The following is a 23,585-nucleotide window of genomic DNA, read 5'->3' on the forward strand; positions in this document are numbered from 1 at the left end:
CATCTTATAATTCGACTTGAGCACTCGCATAATTCTACGGACTGATTCTACACTCTTGAATACCCGGTGTTAATCGTCACCAAACGCTGTGCATATGCAGCCCCCGTTTTAGGTATAGGCGAGCTAGGCAACCGCCTGGGGCGCCAGATTGTCGAGGGGCGCCGGCAGGCGCCCCTAGACACTACACACTAGATAAAAACGACTATGCGGAATTTTAAAATTTGTGGTGGAAAATAACATAAAAACTGACTTTCACTGAAATCTGTGCTACAAAATTTTATTTGTAAGTTATTCACAAATTTTAACTTGCGAAACTTTCAATTTTAGAAATAAACTGCAATTTCTTCGTAACACTTTACAATGCAGCAGCAGTGTGAGGTGGTTACCTCCGATTTTCGCCGGACTAATTTAAAATTGTTCACTAGCAAAAATAAGCCAACGTATGTATATTTGAATGCTATTTTTCCCATGTAGACGTGGAGTAATTTTTTAATAAATTTTCAGCCACAATCGGGATTTTTGAAAACTTTCATAACATTTATCAAATTTTCAACCGATGAAGAAAAATATGCACAACGTTTACTAAGAATAGCTTCTCGGAAATTATAAAACCCATTTTTGTCAATCTTTTAAATCAAACAAAAATAGAGTGTTTTGTGCCTCTAAAGACGCAGAAAAACTTGTAGCATCAACTCTTCAAAATTAAAAAAAATAATTCGTATAATTTCAGCGAATTCTAAGCAAAATTGTACTGAATTTTTAAAATGGTAAAATCGTAACATTTATAGGATTAAAAACCGGGTATTGGCTGTAATTTTATTTTGAAATTCTACAACATTCGTGATCCCGCGGATTCAGCAAAACGAAAAAGTATGTGCCCGTTAATTTTCTGAGCATGAGCAACTTGAAATTAGTCGCATCAAACTCGGAGATTACCAGCTTACGCTTCTCCATTGTTGTATGATTTAAATTTTGGATAAGCAACGCCTCAAAAAGTTAGAAATCTTAATGTGGCTTATGTTCCTTAATAATATTCAATTATGTTTTCAGTAATTAAAGATATTTAATCAAACTTATCTAAAATATGCTGATTTATGTAAATTCAATTAGTGTAAAATGCAAGTTTGTACGATTATATAGTTAGGTGTAGTGCATAAAAGTGTTTTCGAGCGCCGATGGTGCGAGCACGTAGGGGCGCCATTATCGTTTTGCCTAGGGCGCCACATCGCCTAGGACGGGGCCTGTGCATATGTGACTTCACCGTGCGGTAATAATGTGTCTGACCTAATGGTGGTCAAATTAACACCAGCCAGTGACAATTTGTCACCATGCGGACAAGATTTATCACCATTTGGTGAAGTCACATATGCACAAAGTTTTGTGACAGTTAACACCGGCTTTTTTAAGAGTGTACATTCTTTTACAAAGTAAACTATGGTTCATCTATTAAAAATGAGCCACTTTTTTCAAACTTGTTTTCTTGATTTATTTATTTAATCATTTTTAGCGATGTGTGAACTTCCAAGGTGCGTATAAATACGTTTATTTGTTAGTGGTTTCTCCTAAGAGGGTGATGTAAGAAAAATTTGTTTTCAAAAAAATTAAAATTTCTGGAAATGCATTTATGTATTTATAATAATCTGCAACAACAACCTCATCCGAAATGTGTGACCTTCATTGGTCAACCATTTGCCCGATCGTATCAGTCTTTGAACACCCTCATCTTCAGAGCTTGCTAAATTGGATAGATTTTCAAAATCGGGACAAAATGTACATATACCTATTTTTAAGAGTTATTTCGTTTCCAATCCGTAATCTTTTACGTGCTCAAATTTCGCTACGTAACAAATGTTTAAACGAAAATACTACGAAAAGGTTTAAAATAGTGTTTGTTCGATATCACGAAACATACACTTTTAGAAAATTAGTTAACGCCTACCATAAAGGCTACCGGTTCTTCGGCCGATATGAACATGGAAAATTAATCTGCTTTTAATACTCAAATGTGCCTGTTCACAATCCAAACCGATGGGCACAATCTAAGAAATCTGGTAATAAAATGGGACCGTGCACTATGATACGAATAACTCTTCCGTAGTATGTCGTGTTATAACTTGTGCATCTATTCATAGCCTTACGCCAATACGTACGTATTTCAGTAATCAAATTTTACCATATCGGTAACAATGTATAATCTAACCACCAGTTGGTGGAAAGTTTAATGCCGCGTAATCCTTAACTACATACATACGCTACCTCTAGCGAAGGTCGTCCCAGATTTATTGATCCTTCATGGCCAAGCTATGTTCGTGTTAAACGACCTTCCCTCGTAGACCGTGTGGTCTACACCGCATTTCTAAGAGTGTATCTTGTATAACTTATTATCCAACTAGATATATTAATATCCCAGGCTAAATTTATACACGACACGACGTGTATTTCTCTGATTGGTCTGCAGCAAACTGAAGCCCAGAGTTTACTCACATTTGAACGTCTTGAAACATAAAGACGCATTTCGTTGTTAAGTCTGGAAGATTTTTAAACAGTCGCGACTGGGAAGATTTCTGAATATTGAATGCAAGTGTCCCGGGAGGAGTTGAAAAAAAAATATTGAAGAAGTGAATTGACGATTACATTTATTTAGCTGCCTCATTAAAAAATGTACCCTTTACTTATTACCTTGGCCTTAGGAATTAGAAACACTATAGCCGTGGACAAATTTGACCTGAATTTCGTATTTGACAAAGGAGAGGAGTATGGGCGGGAACTTCGGATAAAAAATTTCTCCCCCATTTCATACCATCACAGTGTTAAAATTATACAAAATTTTGGTCCTCCGGTAAATAAGACGAATTTCATGCAAAATACAAATGATATTGAGAGATCCCCTCGTCTAAAAATATTGTTTATTTCAAACCCTTTTTTATAATCTCGGAGGAGCTCATCAATTTAAGCTCGGATTATATCTTTCTCTTTCGGTCTTTCTCAGAATTCTCAGAGCACGAAGTCCTTAAGCTTTCATTGCTCATCAAGACGTCCAAGCTGATATTTTTCGGAGAAGATGGCATTGTCGTTCCCTGCTTTCCCTATAGAAATTCTCTCCGAGGAACATTTATCAGCAGACACTTTTTCTCACTTGATAAGGTTAACTCGATTTGGCACCTACAAAACGAGATCAATATGCAAGGAAATATGTTGGTTTCTAATGACGCTTTCAATAATATTAAGATTTCTGAGAAAATAAATCTTTGTGGGGTTAGCCTTAGGAGATTTCACCCGTCTGGGGGTTTGTACATATTATTGTACAAACTATATGATCGGAATGCGGCTAAATTTCACTACGATTCTACAACCCCCTAACACGCCTGGTGCTGTTATCATGTGGGGTGCACTTTTAGCACCAGTTACGTTAACCTCTTATACTCAAAAATTAAAATTGTTCACCCTGTCTTTTAAAAAGTTTAGATTTTCAATCATCACTCAATTTCCGACGGCTGAAAGTAGTTTTGGGAACGTTTTCGCCCCATTTGACGTCCCCAGTGGGGACTCCCCACGTGGACCTTAATTTCAACTTTTTGCCTTGCAACAACTGTTCTAATTCAATTTAACCGGGATATGCGTAATCTGCGTAGGACCAGAGCAGAATATAGTGTCACATTCCTCCGTGATTTAATAACATTTACCTCAATTTTGCTCAGTCAGTATTGTAGTGGTATAGCAAATTGGTTACAAAAGCACAGGAAAGCTGTTCCCTTGCTTACAGTGTGGTTTTTCGGATGTAACGTTCTCATGCAAAATTTCTACCATGGATCAGTCACCTCAGATTTGACGGTAACACCATTTCCCGCCGTACCCAGAACTTTCGAAGAATTGGCGGAATCTAATCTTACAATAATTACGACCAGTAATTCCATATTAAACCAAAAACATGACTCCCTCCTCAAATTTCTCTTGTCACCGTTGCTTGAATCTATTAGGGCAACTTCGTCACCAGGCGGTGAAAAGTTTGCCACCTTTTTGTCAACTTTTGTACACCGATGTATATTCGTTTCGCGTGAAAAGTATAATTTGTTGGTATTAACGAGCAATATTGCCAATTTGAAAATCATAGCGACCAAAGATTCGCAAATTCGGACGGACAACACGTTTGCAATTATAGACGACGAAGACTTTTTAAATCGACTTACTCCGTTAATAAGAATTCTTGGGAAGCGGTTAGTCTTCGACAGCATGCACGACGTACCCTTCCAGTTTCACGCTATGGCGTTCAGCAGCCACAATTTTATTTCACCGGCAATGTCTAAATGTATGGTAAGCTTGACGGAGTCAGGCATATCTGGGAGGTGGGAAGTAGTGGAGACCTTGATCGCTCAGGTATTTTATATGCGATATTTTGGACTGGAATCTGTAAGAAAGTTTTTCCAGAAATTAACTTCCAAATTTAAAGAGTCGAACGTCTAAATCTACAATTCTCAGGAGGAAGCCTTTCCCGCACTGTTCTATGTTCTGGGTTTATATGCGACGGTTATCGTTGTTGCGGTCGTAACCTTCCTGGTTGAGTGTAAGCTTATAATTAAGTTTCTAGATACTTCAAAGAGTTCTATGCGACGTTTTGGCAATTATGTAAGTCAGTTATTAGCACAGGGCATTTTTTATATATTAGAAAACTGCAAAAGGAGGCTTTTGTAAATATTTTAGTATTTGTATATATTTAAGGCACGTGAAGGTTTCTAGTGCATTTAAAGTGCCACACAAGGATACATAGGTTAGGCTAATTAATATTAAATTAGTAACATTAAAAAGGATGCAAAATTATTGATGTTTCAGAAGATAACCATCATCCAACGCTACCAATTAATCAAAATTAAAATTTCTTCAGTATGAAACACTCCATGCAGAATTGTAGCACACCTGACCACACAAATCGACACAAAAACTGATCACGGCACAACTGCACATCAACAAATTTTGTAGTTAGATTCGGCAATCAGACCTCCTTCTTGGCTCAAATTGCCTTTATGCAGAGTCGTATTTATGGTCTGTTTATGTCAACTATTTTATAAGCTGAACGGTACTATTTGATATATCCATTAGTGCCAAATTATTAAAGCGATATTCCACTGTATGTTACTCTTTTTCGACATTTTGCGATATGATATTGAATAACCTATTCCCTTTTTGCCACAAATGTGTCAAATACTTTGATTCATGTTAAAGAACTAATTTTAACTCCATTTTTAAGATTTTACGATCAATAATATGCAATCATTCATGAATTTGTAAACGCTTTTGGCAAAGAGGCAATAAATCAATCTTTATTTTACTTGAAATTTATTATAATACGCTGGAAATGTTTGTCGGGGACAAATGTAAAAGTAAGGGAAGTCAAGTTGCAAATGGCGCGTCTTATCTTAATTTTATTAATTTAACACAAAACACATTCGAGAATGTGTAGTTATCGAGGTGTTGTTGGTGAGTAGTGGTTATCGGGTGTGGCACAATCAATCGCAATGCAAATGCTGGAGGCACCTGCTTACAATTATCTTACATATTCTAATTCCAACTAATTAAAGCTTACATTTAGTAACACAAAATTAACTCAACATTAAATAAATCCTTCTTAACCCTACTCAAAGCGGTAATCACAAAATTCAAGATCGCATTAAAATACGCAGTTTTAGTAGATTTCTCCATAACAAATAGGACCACATCGCCACACGCCACCTTAAACCCGATCGGTCTCAGCGACCCAAACTTTTTCTTTAAATATTTCGAATTATGCGATACTCCCCGCCACTCGTGCAGGAGGAGAGTCGAATTCTCCCACGAATTGGTGAACAGTGGAACAAATATTTTTAAAAGTATTCCAATATTCAACGCAGTTGCAACCAGGAACTGATAAATCATCAAAGGTATGTCCCGATGCAAGCGAATTATGACGAATAAAAGTATGACTTCCAAAACAAGAGCGTGCCACATTACGAGGAAAAAAGCGTTATCATTGACTCCACCAAGTTTTTCGGAAACTATAAAAAACTGTTCTTATCGTGTAATAAGTTTGGCAAAATATCGCGCATTTTTCGGAATTTCTCCGAACATTGACAAAATCTTGGAGTATCTGGTCAGGATTATAAACTGGAAATGAATCACGTATGACATATTTCTTGCAATGTTGGTGCAAACGAGGAAATAAATTATTAATTTTGTGATGATGCTGAACGTTGGACAGGAATCGAAAGCTGGAACCCATCTGGCCGGAGAGATAACATCCAGTGGATCAAGTCCTACGTAAAGAAATGCCAAGCGTACGGCTGGACCGGCGCAAATGTGCAGCATGGCGGCGTTCTGCAGAGCGATGGTGATTAGCAAGTCGCGCATTGAAGGAGTAGACGGTCGTCGTCCAAAGTGTGCGTCTAATAATGCAAAAACTAAATTTTAAATACATTTGAATTACTTAATGTTTATAAGTGAAAGTTTTCGAAAAGTATGCTTTTTAAATGATCCGGTCTAATTCAAACAATGTTGAAACATGTTAAACTTTTAGAATCGATCAAAATTTGAAACTTGAAAAATCCTGATTATAAGTTATGATTTAGTTACAAATTCCGCCCGAGCAAACATTTTCGCATTCAAGAAATCGTATCGGTCAGCCTATGAGAACAGGATAAGGAAAATTAATCCGGTAAAAATCTAAGAAAACCAGTCCATGCCTAGCCATTTGTAACTTTTAGATCTTCAAGTTACCCGATTACGTTAGTTTTTTAACCATCCTACAGGGTTACTTACTCCAGTTCCAACCTTTGTACTTATCAGATCTCAAATCTTTCTCGAAGTCCAGCATTCTTGTAAATTCTGACGGTACGTCCATCCCTAGTGATACTTCTCCAATGGATATGCACAATCCTGACAAAGTATACACAATAGTGACTGTGTACATTAAAGAGGAGAACAAGTTTAAAGCTGTTCTCTCCGAGTTAAAATGTCCCAAGAGAAGAAATGCGACACAGCTAAGGATTAGGAGTGGATTAAAAACGAATTCTGTAAGACCCCAAATGAAACATGATTTTGGATTGAATTTGAATGTTTCTTTGACTTGATCGTATTCCAGGGGACGTTTCCACGCCCATTTGTAAAGATTTTGATTGAAAGAGAGTGAATCTAAGGTGTTACAACTTAGCAGCGAAGGGTGGAGAAAATGTGACAAAATTCTTTTGTCCATTGTTTTTGGGTTTTATGTAATGCTCACAAGTCAAGAGTCGATTTCCACTCACTGACCTGGCTCTTGTAAGATTAATGAAAGTTACAAAATGTTGGCCAGTTTTAAACTTGATATTGCCTTTCTAAATAACTAACGTTTTAATAAAACGAATGTCATAAAATTGGTTCAATACAACTTCACCTTTCCCGTAAGATATACATACTACAAGTAAAGTTAATCTTATCGTAAACCTGATAGCGCTCGGAGAAATAAATCGAACAATTTGTTTCTTAATTTATGGGCAGTACAAGATAAGATTTTCATTTCTCGAAATTTCAAGTTGATTTCAAGTTAATCAAGAATGACTTATATAAAACTGTGGTTACGTTTAGAATTAATTTGAGGCTGAAAATTTGGAACGGACACACTGCCATTATGGAACTAAAGATATATACCCACGAGGATAAAACGTCATTTCCAATTTTTTAGAAATATAAATTTCAACATATATAAACTATGGAATCTTGGGTGTAATCATATTTATTAATTTGCATAGTATATGTGCACGTAAACGTTCGTTTGAGATTACAAATTTATTATACATGTTCATCACAAAAAAACTAATGTTTTAGAAATACTGCAGTTATAGATATTAGTTGAAATAAGACTTGTTGGCCAACGTGGCCAGTTCGATAAAGTTACTTTATTATGCATTAAATTTTACCTGACTCTTTACCATCTTGAATATACGCATGTATGCATGTCTTATTTGGACTTGATATAAATTTGAAATGTGTATTTTTCACTCGGGAATTTTGGTATATGTATTCTATGTATCTGCCCTTATATATTAAACCACCAAAAGTTACAGAAATTCAGAATATGACATTTATGTACTTTATGTTCGCACCGTGCTAAAGTCGATATTCGTCGAGATGCGGGATAGTTTTTTTAACCGCCTTACTAAAAAATGAAAAACCGTCAGAGCAAAAATTCGACGTTTTTCAATATTGATCTTATCAGCCTTACGCAGCGACCTATTTGCCTGCAAGGTCAAACTACTTACTTCTTACATAAATCGGATATTGATACATGTCCAATATTACTAGAAAATGTGCATCTCATTTCAAAGTTGGTAGTGCTGAGTAACGGAGAGATTGACGGACTAATCTAAGTAATCTACATATAAGTTGCTTAATTACTTTCTAATATTTATGTAATAAATGTATTACGTAGCCAGCTCATTTCATGGTAATGGTTTGATTCTAAGTGGTAAGTTTTCATCACCCCAACGATGCATATTTTTCACTATACGGCAATTCCCGTTATCACTGGGCCGGTTAAGTCATACACGCACTCAGGTTGGTGATGACCGTTTCTCTAAGAGTGGACTTAAATGCATTTGTACATGTGTCGGTATAAAGTGGTGTATAATTTGATGTGTAACTCCATAATGAGCAGTGCAACGATATATTAATTTCCTGGTTTATGAGAAAAACTATTGTAAAAACCTATTTAGGCTTCCACGTCGGTCGTCATGCTGACCATTATCATCAGCATTGTAAATACATCGGCGAAAAATTTGCCGCTGCAAATTGTCGTCGGATTTATCATGGTTGGAATAGATTTATTTATAGTGATTCATATCACGTTCCGAATTCTCAGTTTGCCTCGGGAAAGTTGATTGAAATTATCAAACTCTTGCTGAATGGGAGGGATTCAGCTTGGCTGAAGCGCTTCGGAAGGAGGTCGTGTCCTTCTCTAAAAGTTGGGATGGGGGACAGAACATTTTTTGACGGGGTGACTCCATTAATTATTTTTGTATGGACAGGTTAATTGGCGTGTTGCTAATTTATCTAGTAAATATGCAGGTGGAGCGAAATATGCATTATTTATGTGTTGCATACATATGAAAGTTTTCAAATACATAATTCTTAAAACTCGAAAAGTGGAATACTTAATTTTAAATTTTAAATATTACCTTAAGCATCTGTAGATGATTTTAAGTAAAGACGATTTCATAGAAATTCGGGTCGGTAAATGTATGTTACGTCTTGTAGAATTAGATATATGTATACTGTTGTGGTTCACGTCATTTGCATATTTTGACGAGAGTTTATCAGCATGGAAACTCCCTTAAAAGGGGGATAGTGAGATCTATTTATGCAAATGAAGTAATCTGCATCCATAATTCCACTACATGTAGTGCTTGGGAGAAAGTTTAAGTAATAATTCACATTTAAGATGGCTAAAAGCATCCATAAATTATTTGGTCAGTGAAATTTTGAATATAAACATAAAATACATCAAGTTTATGGCTTACATGGTGTCTACATAGAAATGTAAAATTTTAAGATCTAGTTATGTGTGGTATAAATATACATTTACATATACTGCACATTTGTCATTTAACCATGACATTTGCCAATTCCTTCGCATGTCTATTTTAGCAAAGCACGTAAATATGTTTACTCTTTTTTAGAGAGAAAACACGATGGTATTTTTATATACGACGCCACATCGCATCACTGCAATGTATGTTCATCCATATGCGTGATAAGTCAACAATATTAATAGACATTACCATGACAAGATCAAAGGGTAACACATCAGTAAAAGTGGTTTGACATCGTGTCTATAGGTTGACGCGAAGCTAAGAAATTCAAGAAAACAAAGTTATCACGAAACCAACACTTTCAGAAAACTAATCTACGCCAAGTTTAAGCTTTCCCACTTCATCCACCGACATGTATGAAAGATTAATTTTATCCTAAAGTCACTGGTGCATATTCATTGTCCAACCTAATGGTACACCCTAAAAAGGCTAGCAATAAAATAACACCGCCTAGTACTATATGGATGACTCTGTAAAGGGCGTAATCATCAATGTGTGCTTAAACCTAACGGTAATACATAGTCGGCTAATTAGCTTTTACCATACCTTTAACCCATTTCTACAAGTGTACATACGTGTTTCTGCAAACGTCAACTTCCACAATTTCTCCACGTTTTCGAATGATTTCCACACGTAATTGTTTCCAAAGCAAATTATTTTTATTAAATTAAATTAATTATTAATTAATTATTATTACAAAGTGGTAAAAACTTACTACCAATATTTGTGGAAAATTTAATGCCGAGAAATATTTATTTACATACTTGCATTCATTGCTAAATCACAATTCTAAGGGTGCGTGATATTCGGTTACCATATTGATTATTACACAATTTGATATACATAAATATTCAGCCCAACCATGTACACGTCTTCGTCGGGTAAAATTCTAGATCAAACCGACGTCAATATTTTAGTTACATTCGACTCCTGGCGTGAACCATAGTGACAGAAGAAAATCCAACAAGAATTGTGCTTATCTAGCCACCTAATGCAAAGAATGTACCGCCTCTCAATATTGTTTGTTCTTTTCGTCATAGCAATTGGAAATAGCGTAGGGCTGGGGAAATTTGACCTGAATTTCATACTGAACAACGAGGAGGATCGTTGGGAAGATATGCTACAAACCTTGCCAACTCTTTCGTATCATCACAGTGTAAAAATTATACAAAATTGGAATACTTCCACGAAGAATCCTGCCTTCGTGCAAAAAACCAACTATTTTACAAGATCGCCTCGACCAGAACTATTACTTATTTCAGAACCATCACTATTGTATTTGCGCAGATTCAAGACTTTCATAAACTCAAAAACCAGATATATCTTTGTCTTTCTGTCGCATTCATTACGCTACAAGGATAAACTTTCCCTTGTGATCAGGACCTCTAAGATAATATTTTTCAGAACAGGTCGCATTTTTATTCCGTGCTTTCCCTGTCACAATTTTACGTTTGCTACTAACCACATTTTCTCATTCGATATGATTAACTCAATTTGGCACCGACAGAACGAGGTCGATATGCAGAGGAATATTTTTCTTCTCACCTACGCGCTCCGTTATGATATAATTTTTAAGAAAAAAAATTCTTGCGGTCCAAGCCTTAGTACATTTCTCGCGAGGGAGTCCTTACAATACTGTCAGAGTTATATAGTAGGAATGCAGCTTAATTTCACCACAGTGCGCAGAAAAAAAGTGGAAAATACTGGCATTACACCGAACATGCATTTCAATTTATTTATGAACGATAATTTCATGAATAGGTTTTACAAAAGCAAACATGTTATGTTGCTGACCCTAACTGTTGAAAAGTTTAGATTTTCCATAGTCACTAAATTTCCGATGGCGGAAAGTAGTTTTGGCAACGTTTTTACCCCATTTGATTGTTGGACGCGGATCTTGATTTTAGCTTTTTGCAATGCGATAACCACTGTAATTCAATTTAGCCGGGATATGCGCAATATTCCTAAGAGCAAGGCAGAATATAGTGTCATATTCCTCCGGGACTTAATAACATTTACGTCGATGTTGACGAGTCAGTATGGCAGCGATGTGGTGAACTCTTTGCAAAAACGAAGAAAGGCCGTTCCGATGCTTTTCGTGTGGTTTTTCGGGTGCTACGTTCTCATGCAAAATTTGTACAAAGGATCAGTCACCTCAGATTTGACGGTTACACCCTTTCCCGTGGTTCCCGCAAGTTTGGAAGATTTAGTAAAATCTAATCTCACAATCATTACAACCACCACAATTTACTTGCCTGCCGGGAAGCATGGACCCCTCATACGACATCTACTCTCAACTTCAGTAAAATCTACTAGAAGAGATTCTTCAACAAGTGGTGAAAAATTTGTCGCATTTTTGTCAACCTTTGTACACCGGTGTATCTATATTTCGCCCAAAACGTACAATATTCCCGCGATTGCAAATAATATTTCCAACTTAATTCCGATTCAAACCACATTTGCAATTATTGATCGAGATGTCGAATTGATCCAATTGACCTCTTCAATAAAAATTTTGGGGAACCGGCTAGTCCTCAACAGCCTGCCCGACCTGCCTTTAAAGTATTACAGAATAGCATATGCCAGCCACAATTACATTTTCAAGACCATATCTAAAAGCCTTGTAAAATTGACGGAATCAGGGATATCTGGAAGATGGAAAGCACTCATGACTATGAAATTGCAGCAACGTTTTATGCAATATTCTGGCCCAGATCGGATCAAAAGGTTGTTGCGTCAATTAAATTCCAACTTTAAAGAGGCAAACGTTCAAATCTCCAATTCTCACGAGAGCGCGTTTCCCGCGCTATATTACTTTCTCGGTTTATGTGCCACGATTATCGCGTTAGCGGTCGTAACTTTGTTGGTTGAGTGCAAGCTTGCGATCAAGGGGGCTCCAGCATTAATAATGTTTATGCGGAACGTTTATGTGATTATTTGGGGGTAATTAAGTAAGTAATTATACACATGGTGATATTGACAGCACACTAAACTCTGGTGTGCGTATTGCAAAAGGCTTGGTTAATTTAGTTACTACACTCTTAGAAACTGGGTATTGATCCATGAAAAATTTTAATACCGTCTCACCGGTATCATCAAGAGGTGACAATGTGGTATCAAAATTTTACGGAAAATCAATACCGGACTATTGAACTTAGAGAGTATTAAATAGTAATACTATTAAGGTATGAAAATAATACTGTGGGGTATGGATTTTATACCACGTTTACCAAGTCTCAAATCTGTCCGGTATAGACTTGTGCGCGAGATTTGCAAACTACTCACTTGCAGTTGCAAATCGTTCTCGTTTTAAAAATAAGTTCTTCTTAAATAGTTCGGCTGGTAAATTATTTGTGGGGAAGAAATTGACTACTTCCGCTAGTGGAAACTTTGACACGTTCTTATTAAAGGGTAAGCTTAAATTTATTCTTTTCGTTTTATCTTTTGCCACGTATTAAATTAATAGGGAGGAATTTTAAACCACCAATTTCGTTGTTTTCTGCTTTATATTAATTAACTTATTTTTTTATGTTTAGCGACATCATCAACTTCGCCAATTCCTAGTTCCGGTCGTGAATATAGGATTCCGGATAATTTTAGGTTGGTGAATACATATGTATACGAAGTTAGAATGACAATTTAAATTAAATTAGACGTGTATAGATATTTCAACTAATTGACAACTTGCTTATCACTTATTTCAGTCGGATATTTCCTGTCGAATTAGGAGGTAAGATAACTTTAAATTGAAAAATATATATAAATAACTGCCTAAAAGTTTGTTTAAACAAGTTATTTCTTTAATTACTTGCGCTTTTAGATCCAGTCAGCTCAACTTTTCCACATTATAGTGCGTAAGCCAGCTTTATAATTAAGTCATTCCATTATATGTATTACATCCGGATTTCCATTTTTTGTAAATATTTATGTCATTTATAATTTTATGACTTGTAATTGTATCAAATAAATAATGTTAAAATCAATACCAAGCAGTACTAAACCGTTATTTTTTTTACTGCATGGTATCACTCATTAATACCTTATTTAGTCGTTTAATACCGCTGCATCCTAGGTTTATACCCTTCGGTATTAATAAACAATTCCACCACGAAAAAAAAATCAATACCGTAAGTGACATTTTAATACCGTCACGGTATAAATCTAAAATAATACCGCCTGGTATTAAATCAATACCAAAACGGTAGAGTCACATATGAATACCGCGTGGTATTGATCTGGTATTGATTTTTCTAAGAGTGTAATTATGCAAATGTTCTTTTATATTGTGTATAAGACATTCTTAACTTTCCTACCGCCAATAAATACTCTGTGCATAGGAAATATATTCAAACTCCCATCCTGCGCTAACTCAACAGCAATGAAATAAACGACATACGTGAAATATCTGCATAGTTAATTTTTTGACCCTGAGAGAACAATTGTGCATTCAAGAAAGCGTTGAAATACTGGACCGCTTAAATACGTTTGTCGAGAACAAGGTACATGAAATTAGTCTCGTGAAGAACTAAGAAAATCACCGCATACCTACCCATTTCGAACTCATAAATCTTCTATAAGTTTAATAATAACTTTTACGCTTCTACATGTACATAGATGTTCTTAACCTGCCTACATATGTTTTATGTAGATGCTCGTTCCAAGCTTCCCACTCGACACTTACCAGATTCCAAACCTTTCTCCAAGTCCAGCATTCTTGTAAATCCCGCTGGTATATCACTCCCTAGTGATACTTCTCCAATGGATATGCACAATCCTGACAAAGTATACACAATAGTGACTGTGTACATTAACGAGAAAAACAAGTTGAAAGTTGTTCCCTCCGAGTTAATATGTCCTAACAGAAGAAACGAGACACAGCCAAGCATTAGGATTGGATTAAAAATGAATTCTGTAAATCTCCAGACGAAGACTGATTTCGGATTGAAACTGAATTTTTGTTGCACTTGATCGTATTCCAGGGGACGTTTCCAAGCCCATTTGTAAAGATTTTGGTTGAAGGAGAGTGAATCTAAGGTGCTACAATTTGAAAGGGAAGGATGAAGGAAATATGACAAAATTTTCATGTCCATATTTTTTTTCAATTTTTTTATATAATCTAAACTATTCAAGAACCACTGGCAATGTGGGTAGCTTTTATGAGAATAATGAAAATAGTAAAATGTTGGCCAGTTTTAAACGTGATATTTCCTTGCTAAATAACTAACGCTTTAATAAAATGATATGTACTACAAAATTATATTTAACTTCGCTTACCCCGTTAGAGGTATGTACATATTAACTCATATGCTACAAATATAGTAAACTTGATGATAAAAATATTTGACAGTGTTCCGAGAAATAAATCGAACACAATTTTTTGTTTAGTTTCTGGGAGAAAGTAGATAATATGTAAGCTTTTCATTTATCGAATTTCTGTTGATTCGAAGTTAATCAGGAGTAAGTTATATAAAGCAGCATGTAGTTAAATTTTAAATTAAGTTGAAGCTGAAGCCTTGGAACGGACACACTGTCGTAATAGGACGGAAGATGTATATCTACATACTTACAAAGAAAAAATCCATTTCCCATTTTTTTGAACTATCAATTCCAACATATGTAAACTATTGAATCTTTAATCGGATTTGTTAATTTGCATTGTATATTTATTTATACGTCAACTTTCATTTGAAATTGTAGAACTTAATATACTCAGCACAAACGAACTAAAATGTTTTAGAAGTATGTATTTTATTGATAAATTGAAATAAGACTTGTTCACCAATGTGGCCACTTCGAACAAGTTATTTTACTATGCATTTTTTTAGCTGATGCTTTACCGTCATTCCATATTAGGTCATTTCCACACAAGCAGTAGCGAAGCCGTTTGTCGAATGCAGAATTCCTGAAGGACCATAGGAGTTAATTGTTCGACAAAATTATTTCCAAATTGTACCCTTAATGGTCCCAATGATCTACAAACCCTCCTCTTCAATGGCGACTTACATTTTCCCTTAAACCTCAAAATCCATTCAGCGCTAATCCTGATAACATTTCCAGCCACGGAAAATATTACCAGGGTGAAACTTACCAGTCCCAAGTAGGGACACATGAATATCACCATACTAACAACATTTGTCTCAGGACTTTGCCAAATTTTGATGGCTATAAAGCAATAAGAAAATTGCAGAAGGGGTACGAAGTAGCCATAGACTGCAAATATTCTGTCGCTGATGACAGAGTTAACGATTTTTTCAAGAACCTGCAATTTCTTATAGCCAGAAATGCCCGTTTTCAGATATTTCAGGTCCGACAGCAGGAACGAAATGCTTGGGACGAGAACCACGATGCCGTGATAACCTGAACCAGCTGCAACTACCATCATGTTGAAGATTTCGAGGATTATTAGGCCGCATCTTATCACGAAATTGCATTCACCATGTTGACAAAAAAGAGCACTCAGGAGGGGTGGTTTGGAGGGGAATAGGATTGCGAGAATGGCCATACAAATCGGCAGACACACATATTGCAGTTCTGCCATGTCCAGGCAGAAGAAGGCACACTTCCATATGAGGTTGGCTTGGTTTTGGGTTGAGTAGTTTTCACCTAACGAAAATATGAGATCCAAGTATTAATCAGAATTTTGATGAGTGATATTATTTAACCAACATATAAAATTTAAGAGTGGGATTTGATCCAAGTCCGGATAGAATTCAGCTCTAGCCAACCACCCAGCTAAGAATAGTGATGTTAATCCTAGTCCTTCCACCGTTTCGAGATAATTTGCTGCCTTCATTCTAGTACAATAAAGTTGGAGAAGGATGCCCAGGAATTGTAGGATTAGTCCATATCGGACTATGCTGTGTTGTTTCATGTTTCGCAGAATCAATTGGTCCTTATTTTCATCCCAGATTCGAAAAGTGCAAATAAGCATGTTAGTATATCTGGCGTGATGTTTAATCTTGGCAATTAAAGGAGATGATTGTGATGTAATGCTGGACATCATTTTCGAACAACCAATTAGACTACGTAATGGAAACGAAAGTACGAAGTACAGGTAAATATTATAGTCTTTATGTTTCTTTGTTGATACGACGTTTTACAATAATGAGATTATTGCAGAAATCGCTAAACTTGTCAGCAATAGAAGGATTAGCAAACCTTTCAGCGTGCAGATAGTTCTGTCGGAAGATACAATACCAAAGAAAGCTATTTTACATGTGGCTGTTTATCGCACTTGCAGGATGTGTTCACATGTTGAGAATATCAGGCAATGGACATATATATTCGGCAAGTAAAAGATAAAATCCACTGTCTGAATATTTAATTATGTATCCACAACCAAAACCCTAGCCTCACCCGGCATGGTCGATACAGATATGCAGATGTGTAAATCAAATAAGCTGAAATTAATCATAAATTATATATTTCTTCTCGCAGCGTAAAGAACATAATGTCTAATAGACATTGTCTATAATAATAAATTAAACACCAACTTCACTTTAGACGTGAGAATAAAGTAAATAATGTGAATTTAAATAATACATGTCCTTTATCCGTATTTACTTCAGTATGCACAGGTAGTAAACCAAGATAAATACATAATTTAATAGATGTGTATCGAAGCTCGACCATACGATGGAATTATTTTTGCGTGTCACCTCAATTGCATTAATCTCTGTCCAGGTTCGGTGATATGGTCGTTATACAGTGTATCAAACAATTGAGTACACGGTAGAACGCCTCTTCATTAAGCATTGAATAAGTTATTTGTTTTTGCAAGTTTGAAAGTGAAATACGCATCTGTAACTTAGAATATAATGCGGAATCTGAATTTCGTATCAAATTTCATGCGAACCAATTATTTCAGCCTGCACTGTGAGATATGTCCGGGAAAAATGAAATCCCGCATCAAAAAATTGAGTACACGTTGCAACTTTAGTTTAGATATTTTCATTTTCTTGTCCACCAGTCTTTGGTAAGTGATTAATTATAATTAATTACAGTCTATAGTTGCAAATAACAAATTTCATTAAGTCTTTCAATAATGTAGATGACAGGTCTTAGAGAAAATGCGAGACATGAGCTTTGTTATGAAGAAAGAAAAAAACATTATTTTTCTTGACAATGACACACATTTGTGTGACAAAATTAGTGAAAAAACAAATCATCAGAAGTAGACACTTGCCAAAATTATCACCAAATAGAAATCCAGTGGCTTCGTGGCGGATAGGACTGCAAGATATCAAAAAAAAAGAAAAAATAGCGCTCGTAAGGACTGAAGAATCATCAAAATAGAGATGTCAAGCAAAGAGATATCTGGGCCAAAAAGCTCTGCTGAAGTTACCCACGAGTTAGGCCTTTCCACTAGTCCACAAACTGTGAGGACCAGACTGCATGTATTTTTTTTAATACCCAAGTTGCACGGATGACACCATTCATTGAAAAGCGTAATCAACGCCGACGCCTGGAATGGGCTAGGGACCACAGCGCCTGGACAAATAACGATTGGAAATATATCCACTGGACCGACTAAATCAAGTTGAAGTTTTTTAGTGCAGGATGAGTTGGTTGTATGTGGAGAAAGAGTTAGGAGGCACTAAAACCGGAATGCATCCATTAGACAGTAAAAAACGGAGGTGGTTCCGTAATGGTTAGGGGTCCATATTGTGGAAATCTGTTGTCAAATTACACTTTATCGGCCAAATTATGATTAAGGAGTTCTATCTGGACATTTTAAAGAAAAATTTGATCCCATCACTTCCAAACCTGAGAATTCGGGGCGATCATTTATTTTCAACAAAACTCGGACTCTAAACATCTGCGAAGATTGTGACCAGGGGGTTCAAAGATAAAAAGGTTAAAATACTTCGCTGGGCAGCCCAATCACGGGACTTAATTCCCACTGAACAGATGTGGTCAGAACTCGAACACAAAATTGCCAACAGGTCTCCATCTAGCAAGGATAACTTGAAGCCCATTATTGCGGGTGCATGGTAGAATACAGACCCAGATTTTACAAAAGAACGGTTGGAATCCATGCCCAGACGAATTCAAACTGTTATTGAAGGTAAATTTGGTTTAAGCCGCTATTAGGTTAAGCTTGTTAATCATAAAAATGCATCATTATTATACCGTGTACTCATTTTTTTTACTTCAAATTTACAGATTTTTGGGTTCTTAATTTATTTCTGGACAAACAGACTGATAATTGAAAAATGCTTTCCACCATTGGATTCAGTATTAAATTTACCATTATATTGTCAACCTTACATATTTTAGTAATTGCTATGCAATAAGTTGTCAACAGTTGAATGAAGAACCGTGCTACCGTGGACTCAATTGTTTGATACACTGTACATATGTTGAATAAACTCTGTCTCCCGTGAATGTGTCCAAATACGCAAATGAGCTGACCAGCGCTAATAATTCCACTTTATGTGGAATATGTACAAAGAAAATCAATTACTCAATAATTTTAATGAAACTTTATTTAAAATAATAGAATATGTTAGTATTTATGTAGAACCGAAATCCATTATTAAAGTACACATTTATTACCAAAATTATATTACGATAAAATAAAATAAATATACATTTATTAAACTTTGCTTTGTGATACAATGTATCAAATACTACTTTCCCCCATCATCCATCAAAATCGGAGATACATAGGCTAGCAATGTTCATTAAAAAATTAAGTATTCATGTGGTCCATACGCTTACATCATGCCCAGCTTAAAATTATTGGTAATCTAAGGAAGACTAGTCCAATTTTTCTCGTAGCATCGGCATTGCTTTAAATGCACTATTATGGACCATGGGCTAGTTTTCATGATGTTCATGACGGATCTTTTTATTGCGAGCTACGTATGTATGAAGTTAAATCAAAAATCAGTAAAAATGGGGAATCAGATTGGACTTATCTTCCTATGAATATATTGGGGATATAAGTTCATAAGCATTTGCGCGTTGTGCTTAGCTACAGAGGGAAAGGTAGCAGGGGAAATTTTAATTAAAAAATTTATTACAATGCATCTCGCCTGCGTCCTCATTCCACTCACGTTAGCTTTACTATTCGGAACATTCACAAAATCTATATATTTCTTCGTGGGATTTCTCTCGAAAATTTTCGTCTGTCTTTAGCTTTTATGTAAGGGCATCAAATTTCACAACAGTTCCAAAATAGAATTTAAAAAAACACTAACGGTATACACAAATCAACGTAGAAAAACAAAAGTGGCAAGAAAGTCTTAAATCTAATATTGGAAGAATACAACTATACATACTAAGAATCGTTACGACATAAAATTAAAATAATACTGTCATTTTGTGGTAATTGTCACGTAAAGACCTTATATCTCACTTCAGCCACTTCTTTTAAAGTACATGATTTACTCTAATTAATTGATTTGCTTTATGAAGTATACCAATCATTCCTATCTAGATCATTTCCACACAAGTAGCAGAGAAGCTGTTTGCCGAATGCAGAATTCCTGAAGGACTAAAGGGGTCAACTGTTCCACAAAATTATTTCCAAATTGTACTTTTAGAGGTGCCAAGGACCTGCAGATTCTCCTCTCAAGGGCCGACTTATTGTTTCCCTTAAATCTCTTAATCCATTCAGCGCTAATCCGAATAACATTTCCAGCCACAGAAAACGTTACTAGGATCAAGGTTACTAGCGCCAAGTAGGGAGACACGAATATCACCATCCTAAAAATATTGGCATCAGGACTTTGCCAAATTTTTATGGCAATGAAACACAAAGAAAATTGAAGAAAAGGCACGTAATAGCCAAACGTTGCAAATATCCTGTCACGAATGACAGAGTTGACTATTTTTTCTAGAACCTGCAATTTTTTGTAGTCAGAAATTTCGCCCTTACGAGATTTCAGGTCGCATAACAGAAACGAAATGCTCGGAACAAGAACAACTATGCCGTGATACCCTGAACCAGTGGCGGCGATGGCCATGTTAATGAATTCGGTGAAAATTAGCATGCATCTTGTCGCAAAATTGCAATGCCCATTTTGGCAGAAGATGGCGCTTAGAAGGGGTGGTTTGCACGGCTGCAGAATGGCGAGAATGGCCATGCAGATGGGTAGACACACGTACTGCAGTTTCGCCACGTCAAGGCAGAAGAGAGCACATTTCCAGATGAACTTCCCTTCTTTTAGGGTCACGTAGTTTGCACCTAGAAAAATTTTATATTAAAGTATTAATTCTAACTTAGATAAATTGATGTTATTTAACCAACAGATAAAATTCAAGAGTGGAATTTGATCCGAATCCGGGTAGAATTCCGCCCTGGTCAACCACCCGCCTACAAATAGCGATGTTATTCCAATCCCCTCCACAGTTTCGAGATAATTTGTAGCTTTCATTTTTGTGCAGCACAATTGGAAAAGGATGAAAAGCAATTGCATGATTAATATACATCTGACTCGACTGTGTTGTCGTATAGGACGAATGACCAGTTTAGCCTTATTTTCATCCCAGATTGGAAAAGCGGAGAAAAATAGATTAGTATATCTGGTATGGTGTTTGACCTTCGCGACTAATGGGGATGATTGAGTGGACATTTTTGGTGTGGCACTCATCTTTTAAGAATGAATTATGCTTCTTGAATGTCACGAACGAAACGACCTATTTCTCTAAGTTTTCGGAAGATTTGTTATAGGTTGGGTTCCAGGAAAAATATTTTAGTTCGAGTTTCTTTACTGATATCACTTTTCCCATTGATACTCGTTTAAAATAACATGACAGCCTATTTTACTTAATTATTTAGTTCGAGATGAATCGGATGTGCCTATTTACTTAGAATGTCGTGTAAGATAAATTATCTGTTGGCGAAGGATATCTAAATTGAATATTTAATTATCCACAACCAAAACCTAAAGTCAAAACGATCGATTGACACAGATATGCACATACATCTAGACGTCAAATAAACTAAATTTATCACTTTCCGTCTACATTTCTCCTGGCGGAGTAAAATACAAAAACATGTTTATGCATGTCAGTGCTGGCATAAATAAATGAATTTACGTATATTGAGCATATATATATATACTTATGTACTTATATTTATGCACACAGTGAAACGAATAAACTCAAATTTAATAATATAGTTGAATCAGGCAGGTATTGATTGTTATGTTAAAGTTGAAACAGCTTAGTATTAAAATTGCCTAAAAATTTGCTACTTACATACATACATTCTTATTAAATTTTGCTTTGCCAATTACATTACCAATCGTTGCAAAATATAATTTACCAAAACCTGAAAAGTTACCAATTTTCATTAAAAAATTGGGTAATCTCCACCCTTAAATCTTCTTTATCGGCATCCGACCAATTCCACCCATGCCCACCTTGATATACCTTAAATTTATTCGTAACTCCGAATGAGCCCAGTTTTTCTCTTAACAGCGGCATCTGTGTTGAGGGCACTTGAAGGTCAAAGTCGCCATAGAATCCAATGGTTTTTGCGGATCGCTCATTTACATAAACTAGTGGACTTGTCGCGTTATAAAGGTCGGGACATTCAGCATACAAACATGGACCGACTAGATTATAGAATAATCCGTTATACAAGGGATTCCCAACGTACGAAGGATCCGTCAGGTCGGGTGGACCAACGTGGGAAACGATAATCTTAACGTCGGTAACGTTCCTCGAGTAAGAATATAACATTGAGAGATGGGCTCCCGCACTGGTTCCGAACAAGGCGAACGTAACATTGTTCGTGAAAGTGCCACGGAGATAGGTCAAGGCCAAGTCCAGGTCGTCCACTTGTTTAGGGAATCCTGGACTTTCATGAGTTCCTGCAATTACTTAGAGTTGAAATTGATTTTTGCTCGGATTAGAAATATGGGAACTTGCGTAAATTGGCTAATTATTTTCTGATTTGCATATATTTTTCCGTTGGATTATGTATGCAACCCACTTCAGTGTACTAATTTCTCGGTATTAGAGTATTAGTTACGGCTTGGTATTAAAATCATTACCGTCAGTAACAATTTCCTATCGATACGGTAAAACCTGAATACGGAGGTACATACATACATATGTACATATGTATGTATTACTAGACAGCGTTTGTTTGGAAAATTAATATATGGATAATGGATACCGCTTGGTATCATTTTAATGCTGTATTTCTAACAGTGTATTTATATGTAACAGCCTCCTTGAAATTTCACAAACCTAATTGATAATCCATATTGGCGATACAATAGTCAGGAAAATCTCTTTCGAGAAACGGGACAAATTCCAGCATGTCTGCTTTTTCTCCGGAAAACCAAGCCCCACCGTGCACTAGTACGACCACTTTGGAGACCACGCTATTTTCAGAGGAAGGCAGGTAAATGTCCATGATTTGTTCGGGATGTGACCCATATGGGACGTCTGGGATTAAAATGTGTTCCCCTATAATTAACGACAAATCCAGAAATATTTATTACCTGAATAAGTTTAATTTCATAAGCTAATAATAAATACTAAATAATTGATACATAAAAAACGACAAATATTTTTTTACCATGAGCGTGAAGAATGAACCCAACCAGAAAATATAATTTAATGCTGATCATTTTTAATGACTCGGATTATTGAAAGTTTATTCTGTTTATTTAAATTGAAGTTCAATTTTTACGTCCAGGTGTCTGGAGCAATTGATGAATTGAAGTGCATATGTAGAAAGGTTTGGATGAGATGAATATAAAATGTGCCATTTGCGTCATAAATACTTATCTTATCATTCCTTATCTACCGACACACAATTTCAAGTTACTTTATTGTTTGAATATTCACTCGTTTGACAGGAATCACAAGGTGACTTAAGTTTGCTAGAGCAAAAGATGCGAAACGATAATTAACCAATTTCTTGTTTGTGGAATGCATGCTCATCAGACAGTTCTTTGATTATATTCACTCAGTTTGATGCTATTTTAATTCCGCATGTCTAAAAGTACATAAAAAAGCTGGCTG

The 23,585-nt window shown here is 35.9% G+C and overlaps 1 protein-coding gene and 1 long non-coding RNA gene across 3 annotated transcripts; one reads left to right on the plus strand and one right to left on the minus strand.

Annotated features, from left to right (window-relative positions):
• The first annotated feature begins 12,854 nt into the window (after positions 1-12,854).
• Positions 12,855-13,576, plus strand: LOC118437405. The gene is made up of 4 exons (XR_004836090.1): positions 12,855-13,004; positions 13,130-13,193; positions 13,298-13,323; positions 13,414-13,576. It is a non-coding gene; the product is annotated as an uncharacterized LOC118437405 (long non-coding RNA).
• Positions 13,577-21,692: 8,116 nt separating this feature from the next.
• LOC110855666 (probable isoprenylcysteine alpha-carbonyl methylesterase ICMEL2) lies at positions 21,693-23,281 on the minus strand. 2 transcript variants are annotated; one of them, XM_022104079.2, is made up of 3 exons: positions 23,137-23,281; positions 22,803-23,024; positions 21,693-22,420 (listed from the first exon to the last, which is right to left on the minus strand). In XM_022104079.2, the coding sequence occupies exons 1-3, from the start codon at positions 23,186-23,188 to the stop codon at positions 21,885-21,887; spliced, it is 810 nt and encodes a 269-aa protein (XP_021959771.1). In that variant the 5' UTR covers positions 23,189-23,281; the 3' UTR covers positions 21,693-21,884. The 2 variants fall into 2 exon arrangements, with proteins under 2 accessions (XP_021959771.1, XP_021959770.1); XM_022104078.2 differs by having other exon boundaries at positions 21,693-22,429.
• Between the last annotated feature and the right edge of the window lie 304 nt (positions 23,282-23,585).

The sequence above is a fragment of the Folsomia candida genome, unplaced genomic scaffold (genome assembly GCF_002217175.1).
Source record: "Folsomia candida strain VU population unplaced genomic scaffold, ASM221717v1 Fcan01_Sc013, whole genome shotgun sequence".
Classification (NCBI taxonomy): Eukaryota; Metazoa; Arthropoda; class Collembola; order Entomobryomorpha; family Isotomidae; genus Folsomia; species Folsomia candida.